The sequence below is a fragment of the Argiope bruennichi genome, chromosome 3 (assembly GCF_947563725.1).
Source record: "Argiope bruennichi chromosome 3, qqArgBrue1.1, whole genome shotgun sequence".
Classification (NCBI taxonomy): domain Eukaryota; kingdom Metazoa; phylum Arthropoda; class Arachnida; order Araneae; family Araneidae; genus Argiope; species Argiope bruennichi.
Genome location: NC_079153.1, coordinates 71,174,578 through 71,188,059, shown reverse-complemented (window position 1 = coordinate 71,188,059; position 13,482 = coordinate 71,174,578). Strand labels below are relative to the sequence as shown.

Sequence of the window (13,482 nt, the reverse complement as noted above, 5' to 3'; positions counted from 1 at the left end):
TGAGGAGCTGAAAAAGGCTTGAGCGAGCTTATAACTTGAAATAGTGTAATCTGCACATGTGCACGTGACTCACTACTCCGTTATCATTCTGCATTTTTAAGAGAAGAAATTAATCTGTAAATCTTTTATTATTTATTTATGTTTCTGTTTTATTTAATACTAGCCGCCTTTGGCGACCAGCCGGTACGCCAATCTTAATGCTCGTTAAAATTTTAATAATTAAATATTTTATGCAATTTCTACTTTAATAGCTTCTTCATCAAAATATTTTAAAACTTCAAATTTTGATTATCATATAATTCATTCATAATATTATAAAGGCCTTCAGTCATAACGTAATATGTATCTCTCTCATTTTCTGTTAGCACCCGTAGAATTTATGCTTTAAATTAAAGTGGAAAAAATTTATCTTCAATTAATATAATAATATTTTTTACTGAAACAAAGCATTTTTTTTATAATCTGATTACTGAAAATAGAGTTACTCAGCTTTTAAACTTTATGGGCACTAAAGAATATCTTTTTTAATTTATGTAATATCTCAAGAGTATCAACAAAATTTTCTTAGATTCATTATGAGCAGATCGATTAATTAACAATGTTTAAATTTAAATGCATCAAACACTAAGAAAATAAAACGAATCGTTTAAAATAAACGGTTGAAAACAGGTTTTAAAAAAACTACTTAAAAAACGATGTACTTAAAACTATAAGCATATACAAAAAATATATAACTAACATAAATACAATTTACTTACAAAAGCATGCAACTAACCCAAAAATAATTTAAATTATCCATTGATAACGTTGTCATGGCAACAGTGAGAACAGAATGCGCATGCGTGAATTTTCTTCGCCGGTTACGTAACGCAAATACGTGATTTTTTCTACGCCAGTTGGGGTAACGCTATGCGGATTAGAAATTTTTAATTTCCTTTATTCTGTTTTATTTTAATTCAAAAGTACTTCAGAATGAATCTGAAAGATTGATTCATTAACAATGTTTAATTTTAAATGCATCAAACATTAAGAAAATAAACAGAACCGATTGAAATATTCCGCAGAAAAATTTTAACCCTAGCCTCATTACTGTTGGGAGAAAAAAAAAACTGAAGCCTTTCTCGTTTGGCGCTGGGGATAATGGAAGATTTTTTTGGCGTAAAAGTTGGCGGTGGGGAAAATGGAAGATTATTTTGGCGGGAAAGTTAGTTTTTAATTAATAATTAAAATTCTAATTAAAAATTCGAAAAAAGAAACCCCAGGTGCACATTCCCAACCTCCAAGGTATACATGTACCGAATTTGGTAGCTGTATGTCAAATGGTCTGGCCTGTAGAGCGCCAACACACACACACACACACACACATTGAGCTTTATTATAAGTATAGATTATTTAATTTGTCATTACAATCGACTTATTTATTTACATTCTTCTTGTAAATAATTATTCTTTTTTTTTTTTTGCAAACGTTTTATAAATTTATTTTATTTAACTTTATTCAACTGCAAATGCCTCTACCAATAGTTTTAGATTACAACATAGAACAAAAAGAAGCGAGTGTGTGCCTTTTTTTACAGATTGTAATATAATTATGACCAGTTTATCTTCTGAAAAAAATGTTGCTTCTTTTTTATACATATGTTTATAGCAAAGCAGTTTCCCCTGACGATAACCTGGACAGGCGGTTCAGATGAAGAATTTCTATATTATGTCAAAAAACAACAACATATTTTTGTTACCTGGGTCAACCAAACGAATAAAAAAATCATGGATCAGTACTTGTCCATCAATATCAAATTACTCCAATGTTTAGTATTTTTCTTTTAACAGATACACGGGACATTTCAATCGCATGATAAAAATAACTACTCATGTTACCTGTATATACTCATCTGCTATTATATCTACATATATACTCATGATACGTATATTTTCGATGACAATACCCTATATTAATATTATTTTTAAAACTTTGTGATTGGAATAAATAAATAATTTTTTTTATTCCGTTAGAGTAAAGGGACCTGGTAGAGATTTTGATCAAAATCTTATACAATTAGAACAATTTAAACATTAAAACAAGAATACTATACTTTGGAATATTATACTTTAGAACAATTTAAACATTTAAAATTGAATGTTCGTTTGTTTATTGAAATCATATACAATTCTGCATTCCTTTACTACCCTCCTGTTTACTTAAAAAGGATTGTTGGTGTTTATTCTCTTACCGCAAGAATCCATCCCCATGCAAACATATAGGACTTGTGTTTAGCTTGACCACTGTGATAATATTTTCCAGACCAAACATTCTTTTAATATGATAGAGACTATTAAACTAAAAGTTTTGCACATTTTAATTATATTTAGTGAATTGCAGGTGTTGATCATGGTGGTATTACCTTCATTCTGAAAATCCATCTGGTAATCATCAGAGAGCCACTTCAATAGAAACATTTGGGGTTACAAATAAAGATATGACAATAAATAAAGACGCTAAAAGGGAGAATTTAAAAATTTTATTTGAATGGAAGGCTTCACACTTGGCCAATGCATTGATTGTTCCAGAATCATTTCTTCTAACGACGTGGTCATTCTCCAAAGTTAAAGGAAATATTCGAATTCCATTTAAAACGAGGTCCTTTAAGGTTACTAGCACTCTAAGAAGCCTTATTTTTCTTTAGTACCTAGAAATATAATAAACCAAAAATATGTGTGTTTTTCTTTACTAGTTTATATATTGTGAAGGGAACTGCTATGTGGATGCTAGTTTTAAATAAATATATAAAGGACTATATTTTCACTTTTTATTTGATTACCTTAGTTTCATTTTTTTGTATACATTTAAGTCAGGAAGAAAAAGTTGAATCTCTTTAGTTCTGCATTTTGTTATCGTTCCTCAACTTCATAGGTATATAATAGGGAGGACGTGACAAAGAAATTTTTCCACAGAGGAAAAAAATAAATAAAAATAAAAATAACTAAACAATATTTCATGTCTAAACTTTTTAATACGCAAATATCTCAAAATGTAAACATTTTTGTTTATAAAATGATGTCTCCAAACATTCAATTGAAATTATTAAACTGTACAATGAAATGCAACCATTTGTATTATGAAAATAATTGTTAAATCTGGGTTAAGTGAATAAAATAGCTGTCCCTCACGCATTACATTAATTGTTATCAGTAATGAAGATAAAAGAAATTCCCAGCAATCGGACCCTGGAGATTCCGGTCCTCAATAAACTTGTTGAGGTCGAAATGGGTTCTCTTGTTGGGCTTGTTTGGGAAGTTGTCATTCAACTTTTTGCCTTCTGGTTGCTCATAAACTACAAAAGTATATCTGTGAGCGTCTAAAAAAGAAAGAAAAAGTTTTTTAAAGTGATGCAGTTGAAAAAAATTTTTTTTTTTAATTGAGAGAGTCAATCAAACCGTATGACTTGTCAATATGGTGTATACAACATATTCCTTTTTAAATATGCTCCGCATGTAATTTTGCCAAGTATATTTCTATTATTATTACAATTTATATTGCCACAATATATTATTACTACAATGGTATTATTTAAGGCACTCTTTTCCATAAAAGTAGTAGCAAACGGATATTTTAGCAGGAATTATTATCTACTGATTCTGTAAGTTGTAAAGCAAAATTGCGGAACCTTTAATCAAAATCAATGTCCCATGGTCTCGGTTGTTTGCTTTGACACCTCTTTCAGTTTTGTAGAATAACCTAACTATTGCGAATTTTAACTAGTTTTCTAATTTCATCCGCTGATCAAAATTAATTAGTTTATTTGAGTTGAAAATCAATCCAATATTAAAGTAAGACAAGAAAAGGAGAATTTTTAAGCAAATATCAAGTTGCGTCACCGCAACTTTTTCGGAAATTATGCATGTATGTAAATCATGGAGCATTCGGGACCTCCTTTTGTTGACCAATTTCTTTCAAAATTCGATATGCATGTAATATTTTGTAGTATATGACAGACTGAAATCCATGTATCTAACTTGATGAAATGTTTAGGATATGCGTTTACTTATATACGAATGGATATATTGATAGAAAATCGATCCAATGGTGAATTCGATTCAGAATTTGACACACATCAACAATTTTAGCGATAAAATTACATGCCAAATATTATTCAACTAGTTCATTTCGTTTTCAAGTCATCATGTTCACATGCACATGAACGAACAAATAGATATCAACAAATTTCATGTAAATATTAAGTGCCAAATTTTAATCTTCCAGCCTTTTGCGTTCCTAAGTTTTCCTGTTTACAAACTGTAGATAATATTCTAAAGATATGTTTCCAATTTCGAGGAAGTCTAAAACGTGGAGATTCATTAAAATTCATTACAAAACTTTTCATTACAAAATTCATTACAAAACTTTTTCTTTGTATATTTCGCAAGCAAGCAAGAAAGAAAAAAAGATTTACTTAAACAAGCTTGTTTCATTTTTGTTATTTATTCTTTTGAAAAAATATAAGCACAAAAGGAATTTTGTTTTTGTTTTAATCTATAAGGGTCAATTTTAATAATAATGTACTCATAATAATGAATATTGCTGTTAGGCTGACATGACAATGCAAACATAACTTTATAAACTTTTCTTTTAAATAAAAGCGTAGTTTTTTTTAAAGTTTTTTTTTTTTAATTTACTTTGATCCACAGCCTACGGACTGAAAATTACCTCCCGATTATTCGAAAATTCGACTTGACCCTTACCGATGCCTGACCGGCAATGAATGTAGGCGAGTTCATCGTAGGAAATGATAAATATTACTTAGGAACATAAAAAAATATTGAATTCAGGCCTACGCACGATATTTTGCAGGATTATAATGTACCTGTAGAGAAATGTTCTCTAATGGAACAGGATGGAAAAACTGACGAAATAGTACAGAATCTGGAAATTGGCAAATTGGTGATTTCTGAAAAAACTGTGATGACATTTTTAAATTTTTAACTTTTCTAAATAATATCAAATTCTGTTGATTGAAAGAATGAAGATAGTTTCGAAGGAATTATTTATATCAATAAAAATAGAATGTCAACCTTGTTGTTGGTGTTGGTGTTTTTTGGTAAAATTTTATTATGTGAAAACTGAATCCTTATCAATCCTTATCCTCCTTAGTATTCAGTTATCTGTAGTATTTAGAAATTCCTAGCTGTTCTACAGATATATATGACTATACTTTAGTGCTAACATAAAGACATCCTATTGCATGCCACCGAACAGCAAAATTGTCTCCGTTTATGCTGTGACAAATCCTCTTGGAAGAAGCCTCTTGGAATGTTAATCATTTGGAAAGGCTTAAAGTTATCTGGACACATTTAGATTTTACTCCATTTATTACTGAAATTTTTTCGTCTTTTAGGATTAAGAGCAACAAAAATTAGATTATTTCTGCAATCATCTCACTTGAAATTCTACAAAGGTTGAAGCAAAAATTCTTATTCGATTAAAATATGAGCAGTTTCTTTTCCACGTCTTTGATAGGAATGGATCAGTTTAATCATCCTGCTTCATTTGATCATGAAACTCAGCTTAGATTGTCAGAAGTTTTCTTTAAGAATTTTATACAGTGGTTTCCTTTTGTGTCAAAACCATTCAGATACTGTCAACACAGATTATTGGCTTAACATGTGGCATTCAATGTGGCGCTATCTGACGACAAAAAACGACAAAAAGTTAAAAAAACAAACAATTTACCTGAGTAAGGAGCTGGATTTGTAGGAAAATATGGGGAAATCATATCTCCACTTTTCACGTCGTCTCCTGGAATATTTTCAACTAGCCAATGACGGAAATCGGCAACATCTGGGTTTTGAGGTGTTGTAACATCAGGATCTGATAAAAAAGGAAAAAAATAATTAAGAATTATAATGCTATTGTAATGTTCTCTCCCCCTTCTCTTTGAGCTGTTTTAAGTAATAGATTGAAAGCTTTTGGATGAAAGTAGAAAGCATTATTTCATAATTCTATATACGGAATAACAATTTTCGGATGATCTACTCTCTATAAATTACGTCTTGCAACAGATATGAGGAAAAAGAAATTACTCAAAAGAGAAGGCTGCTTGCTCAGAGCTACCAATTCTGTTCTTATTTTTCTTGGGTGACAGTGTTCAATAAAAAAAGACTTTTCAAAAGTTATTAAATTTTTTTACCTAATGTTATTAATGTTTCAAATTTTAAAGTTTTTCATCAATTACTTCACAACAAATAATGCACAAAAACCATATTTACATCACTTTGGAATTCAAAATAAGAGCATTTCAATAATGCAAATATTCTTTCCACATTTTTTTTCTAGCAAATATTCTTTCCACATTCTTTCCACTAATTTTACTAGCTTTTAATTAAGGTATCAGTCACTCAACATTAGTCATAGGTGTTGAATGCCTGTATTGTACTCTCTGAAAAACTCATGAATACATAATTAACCTGTCATTCGAAAACGGTATGCGGCGCGCTGGTTACTTGGTGGCGAAAACAGCTAATTATTTGAGGCGTGTAATGGAGTACTGTATCAGCTGTTGTGGCAGCGTACACGAAATGCGGTAATGTGACATTTCAGAAGAAAAACAGTGGACGGAAAAATATTATTGAGAGGTATAAACGAGTGTTGGCTCGCATAATGGCCGAAAGCGCAAGCAATCATTATTTCAGATAATATCTGAGATAAAAGACATCTCCTAAATCCCATTTCAGCTAAAACTGTCTAAAGGGAACCTCATGCTTCGAATTCTTATGGAAGAATCGCAATTCATAAACCATTGGTAACATCATGTCATGCTTTTCAGCAAAGGCAATGATGTAAAACCTACAGAAACTGGACTCAACAATAATTAACAACAATAACGTCATCTGGTCTGATGAGTCAACCTTCATCGTATTTTATTTCAAATAACTGGAGAAAGCCAACAGAAGCATATTCTGATTGGTTTTTGCCGATTATGAAGCATGAAGATGGTTCTCTTACAGTGTGGCGTGTGATATTTTGGCGTGGTCTTCGATCGCTTGTCACTCTTCTTAGGAAGATTACAGCTACTCACTTGTCGGCATTTTAAAGAATTAGGTGCATCATTTTCTCTACACTTTATTTCCGAAGAATGTCGAATTTATCACGACTTCAACGCTCCTATCCCCATAACTAAATTCGTCCAAAAAGGATTTGAGTAGAATGAGTCGGAAGTAGGACATATTGCTTGGCCTTCAGCCGGTTAGATTTTTTTTTAAATATTGTACTCTGAATTCTGGTATAAAAATATGCCTTGAAAAGGGCCATTATTTGGATTTTGACTGTTTAATTATGTGCCAAATTCGAGATGTTTTAATAAACACGGCCTACTCATTAAAAAATATTTATCATCCTTAGAATTACTTTCTATTATATAATTCAACAGAATGAAATACTCCTAATATATATTATTTCTGTAGAAGTAAGAAATAAAGAACTTACCAAACATGATTAGAGTGTATAGTTTGCTTTTGTCGGCTTTGTACTCTACTACTGTTGGTGGATCATGAGTCACCTTACGACTTAATAAATTTCCACAAGTAACTGGTACTCCGTCATATTCAATCTATAAAACAAAATCAGCCTTATATATCTTTATATACCATAATTAATCTAAATTATCCAAGCGATTATTCTAAGTTTAATTATCATGCTGACCGTATTCGCAATATTTTCGATATTAAATCCAGTTCTAGAAACAGTTGTGTGAAATGCAAAATTAATAAATGCAGGCTCCTCACGAATATGACTGAAGGTAATAATATCATTTAAAAGCAGAATTGCAGCTGTCTTAACTTCAACTCGTTCATATTCGCCTATTCACAAGGGTAAATTTGTAAAATAATAATTTCTCATATTTAATAATAAGCTACAATTAAAATATTGCTTCAAAACTTTTAGAATGCTGGATTACAGATTTCCGCCATGATGGTATTTTTCGAAACATATTTTGCTTTGAATAAATTATTGATTCTTGTTTAATGATTTTGGTCCGCATGTTCGTGTACTTGTGATTTTCTACATATTGTGACCAGAATAGAGAAATAAAAGAACCCACCGCCTGCTATTTTTTTTTTTTTTTGACAATTATGGCACGATGATTAGTTTCATTTTTAGAGTCTATTAGTTTTATTTTTATCATGTTGATACGAGCATGAAAACAGTCGTACTTTTCATCCATGGATTTCTTCCAATGGTTGGCAGAAATATAGAAACGGGGCAAAAAAGCAATGTATCAAATTCCGTGCTTACAGTTTGTTGCATTTTTTTAATTATTCACAAATAAAGAGACAAACATAATTTCAAAAATATGTTATTAGAAATCTGGGATTTCTGAAACTTTGGTATCCATCAAAATCTCGAAATCATTTTTTTTTACGATTACAATATTTTTTATTGCATATCTTGTATAAGAGAAAATAAAAATTAATGAATTTTTGTGACAAAATTCTTTATACAATAGTCACCACTTCTAATGATCACAGATGTGACTGTCAGTCGATTGTACTGCTTAAAATGGAGTGTAACGGATCATATTTAAATATGTAATATGTAATAAATATGTAATATGTGCATAATATTAAATATGTAATTAATAATAAGCTTTCTTTGTTTCATGCATTTAAACTTGAAACCGATGCATTATCATTAAAATTATAGTATAATCGACAGTATAATTAATATTTAAATATGTTATTTTTTTTAAAAATTCTAAAATGATATTTTAAAGGTTAAGTTCTTACGTTATTAAATATTAAGTTTTCTTGTAAATCTTATGAATTTAAATAGAATAATTTTATCAGGATGATGTATGTTATTGAAGTCAAAAAACCCATAATAAGTTTGAAAAGGAAAACTTGGCAGTCTATTGGAAACTACTTTTTTTCATGTCATCCTTTTTTTTTTTTCATTTTCTTTTTATAAATTAAATTAAATTAGTTTGTTGCCATTTATTTCTTAAAAACATAAAAATGAGTATAAAGCTATCTTGATTTCAAAATTCCTTGTCATTATACTTGATTCCTATTTAGAATTCAACTTTCTTTATCGTACGTTATGTTTTCTATTATGACACTAATTTTCATGCAATTATTCATTTCAACTAAATAAATCGTTTTGAAATCTATATTTTTATAAAGTTTTCCAAATTCCTTCACGTAAAAAAACATATAATAACTTTTTATTCTGTAAAACAAAAATAGATTTTATAGTTTAGATTATTTCATAACTCACTAAAAATATATATTTGAAATAAATTATCATAAATTTTTATATCAGTTTCATTGGAACTGCAGATAATTTCCCATTTTATTGTAATAATGAATTACTTTTCAATGAAATTAACTCCACTTCATAAAAATGGTTAATAAATTTTTTTTTAAATTTTCTTTTTAATTTAAAAAATGAGCTTTTTTTTTTAGTGCTGCAGTTAAGGAATTTTTTTCTGTTTAAATATTTGATTTAAATACATTCATTTGTTCTATTTATTTTCAGTTGGTAAATAACCTTCAAAATCTAATAGCATTGAAATCATTACAAAAATTTAGAAAACAGGTTTATGAGAAAAAAAATTGCTTGATAAATGTTGAATATTCATCAAAAAAGATATTATTCTTGTGAACATTGGTTCAAGTTTCACGGATTTTTTTTAATAAAAATAATTTTATAAAAGAAAATTACCTTCATCGCTTCCGCAGGAACAGATGATAATTTATTTGGTACAATACCACTTGTCCGAAAATTGTTTAAATTGCATTCATTTTTTTGTGCATAAATACTTGAAGAAGAAATAAGAACCAGGAAGTAAATTAACTTGTATGCCATGCTTCAACTTCTTGTTCTTTGTGACTCCAATGCCATAAAATTATTTTTATACTTAAGACTGACATAAGTAAGATCGCCCTTACGCACATATATTTATTTCCTTTATGTTTTCAGATGATATTTTCCTAACCCTAAAAAAATATCATCCATTTTATTCGCAGTTGTAAAAATTATATGCCATCTGTATTTACGTTATGCAACGTTTTTTCTACATTTGGAACCTTGATATTATCGCATGATTTGAAGATAAATAATAAAATATCGCTGTAAAGAAATAATGTAGTTGTTTTCCTCGACATCATTCTAGACTGGAAGAAAAAAATAATCAATAGATTTAGCGAAAACAAGAGTAAAAGAATTTTTGGTGGCTAAAGAGCATTCCTTAAATTAAAATAAACTATGAATTAATTAGTTGTTTGATTTTTCAGTACAGATATAGAACTAATGATTGCTCTGCATTTCGACATCTAACTTATACATAATATGCTCAAAACTTTAAATATTTCATATTGCTTCAAGGAAATGAAATCCTATTCAATAAACTTAAAGTTAAAAAAAAATACTTTTAAAAATATCATATGTTGGTTAAAATTTTACAAAATAGGAAATATGAGACGAAATAGGAGAATCAGTTCAAGAAATAGAAACAATTTTAAAAGACAGAGTTTAAAAGATGAATCAAAAAGGGGCTAACATCTTAAATTCAACCTAAACTCAGCTGAAGAAAATTTCGAAACAAAATCAAAAGTAAAAATGACCAAAGAAAGTATTTATCTTCAGCAATGGTAAAAGTGTACGAAGGATATGCATATTTAAACAGAGAAAAAAGTTTAATGTTTCAACACATCAGAGAAGTAGTCTCCCCAAAATCTTTCTCACATATTCCCTAATAAAGGTTTACAAAAAATTAGGACCCCAAATGGCTTCTTGCACCCGGGCTCCTTCATAGAGAAGGCCGGCTCTGGATGAGCCAGATATAACGGGACAGAAATCGGTAGCTATCAGGTTATATCAAAAAGAAAAGAAAATCACCATATAACTGCATATAAGCCTTTGGTGACTACCTCGTTTGTCAGGAATATTGACTCTATTTAAATTTAACTTCTTAAGTCTAAGTTCATTTACATGATCCTCTCAACAAAAGGGGAATTTCCCTAACGAAGTCGATTATATGACATCATAGTGTCATATTGATGTTTCAGAGTAATCTATTCAAATTATACGTTGTCTTTTGCGCTAATGTAATTACATTTTCTGATTCCTGATATAAACCACTCGGATAATTGGCCGATTTTTTTCTTCTTTAGCCTTTAGTAATGGAAGAAGATGAAGAAATCAAATTATTTAAATTTCAATGCAACAATAAAATGTAATATTAAAAATTAAGAAAAAAATATTTTTTTAGATTAAAATAGTTAGAAAAAAATTGTACGGGATAGCATTGGTATAGTTGAAACTGTTTTTTTAAACAACAGTTTTTAAAATAACATAAAGGTGAATTTGTACTATAGTACATTAGAAATTCCTGGAGGAAGAACTTTAGCCAAATCTTAAATTAATTCATATTTTAATTTTGATGTGCTCTTTTTTAATTTCTAAAGGAACTTTGAATCATATTTGGAAGTTCTGCCTCTAATTGCTCTGTCTTGTAGGTCTTCGACACACATATCCTTTCCTTTCCTAATTATTATGATAGCGACTCGCTAACTATGAGTTAAAGTGTAATTAATCTTGAACCACCGCGAAGGGAAAACATTTATCATATGTTACAATGCATTCTAACCATTTTCATATTTTTTTATTTACTTTTTATTTATGTATTTTCAAATTATCCTATAAATTTCTTCCACTAAAATCGAATCAAAACAAAGATTTATTAAAAGACTTTAATCTGGCAAACTTAGATAATTTTTTTAAAAATGAATCTTGTGTTGACGAATCATACTTATTGGAAGTTGAATCAAAAACTATTGATTTGAATGAAGGAAAAATTGTCCCCACGAACTTATTTTGTAATAAAATAAAACAAAAACTATTCACTTAAGTTAATTAATTATTTTAAGCAAAAAAAAATATCGATTTTCTTTCTCCTTTGGAGCTCTTTCATTTACGACAAAAAACAGAAAGCTTTTCAATTGTAAAAAAACTTTGTAAAACGTATTGCATTATTAATTGTGCAGGTATATAGTAAATTTTTAAAGGAAACTAAAAAGATCTAATATAGAATAAAGTTTTCTTTGTAAAAACTTATTCTGAAACAATTTTCCTCAATTTTATATTCTCTCATCTCGCAAAAAGATTTTAATGTAAAGGTTTTTTATCCATTTGTGTACCTGAAAAAGAAGATGAGATCTCCAAAGTTTATAGAAATCATTTTAAATGAACAGCAAGATTAAAATCGAATTGTTGGCTCAGTTTATTCTTGGTATTCAACTAAGGAATGCCCTTTTAGTCTTTGAACATTTATCGAATTTTATCTTATAATGCAACAGACGTGGTACCGGCGGCGGAGATAGGATCGATTTCACATAGAAGGAACAGAATAGAATGGATCAGACTACTATGACTTACTTTTCTCCAAATAAATATGCATTTACTGACCTAGAAACCCATTGAAAAAAATTGTTTTTCAATGGACAGTATGGAAATGAAATAAGAAACTAACAACAAACTCTTTGTGTATACTGTCAAGCAATCCAGCTGAAAGCAAAGACGAGACATACTAAGCGCATTTACGACTTCCAGGAGGACCCAAAATGGCACCAAAGGTGTGCCTTGTGTCCCAAACTTTCATTATTGACCCTCTGAGGTCGTCTGGGAGTCGCCATGGATACTGAGTCCCGTCGGCGTCTCGCGCTCGAAGTCGTTGACCCACCCACACGAAATCCCAGAATAACACTAAACTTCTTGTTCTGAAAGAAAGTTTTTTTTTATATGATCATTATTTTGAGAAGTTTCTTATTCCTTGATTTTGTATTTAACTGTTGACTGAAGAAAGAAGACGTCACCTCCATGAAATATTTTTAGGAGGGATGAAATGACTCCAGACATTTTATATTTCGGAAACTTTTTGTATCATTTCTCCAGTCGGAGGAAGTTCTCCAGTTCTCCAGGAAGTTCTCCAGGAAGTTCTCAGTTCTCCAGGAAGGAGAACGTCGAAAAGGCTTGTGATAAAATTTTCTGATCTATTTGTTGTTTTGTTTAGTATTGTTTTATGCTATTATTTCGCATTAGAAAGATGAAGATAGGTTCTAGTGACAGCTTGATTTGCACTGATAACAACTTCGAGATTCTGCAGCGTTTGTATTTTTTATATATCTCAATTGTTCCTTATCCTTAAAATGCAGGACTCACTTTTCTTGTGAGTTTTAATTGTTGGCACTTTCAATCAATTGTATTGATTTGTGACGTTGTTAATAAATTTGAGAAATGTAATAATTAGTTTCAAAATATTTTTATAGCTGATTTTTATTCTCATTTTGGTTTCAATGATTAATTATTTAGATTTTTTAATACTGTCTTACATTCTAAATTCATAAAAAGAAAGTGTTATAATTGTCAAACTATTCAGCCAGGAGATTTTTATATATGTTCTCGTTTTAGACCATCTCACGCCTAGA

At 29.5% G+C, this 13,482-nt stretch overlaps 1 protein-coding gene across 1 annotated transcript; it reads right to left on the bottom strand.

Annotated features, from left to right (window-relative positions):
- Positions 1-2,644: 2,644 nt before the first annotated feature.
- LOC129964043 (protein D2-like) lies at positions 2,645-9,869 on the bottom strand. Its single transcript, XM_056078711.1, has 4 exons — positions 9,719-9,869; positions 7,481-7,604; positions 5,729-5,866; positions 2,645-3,356 (listed from the first exon to the last, which is right to left on the bottom strand). The coding sequence occupies exons 1-4, from the start codon at positions 9,860-9,862 to the stop codon at positions 3,187-3,189; spliced, it is 576 nt and encodes a 191-aa protein (XP_055934686.1). The 5' UTR covers positions 9,863-9,869; the 3' UTR covers positions 2,645-3,186.
- Positions 9,870-13,482: the final 3,613 nt, after the last annotated feature.

Bases quoted from the DNA above. Each gene is read 5' to 3' on its own strand.
- LOC129964043 (XM_056078711.1), bottom strand. From the start codon at position 9,862: ATGGCATACAAGTTAATTTACTTCCTGGTTCTTATTTCTTCTTCAAGT. The intron at 7,605-9,718 runs GTAATTTTCTTT...TTTGTTTTATAG, and splicing joins TTCCTGCGGAAGCGATGAAG to ATTGAATATGACGGAGTACC. The intron at 5,867-7,480 runs GTAAGTTCTTTA...CTTTTTTATCAG, and splicing joins ATACACTCTAATCATGTTTG to ATCCTGATGTTACAACACCT.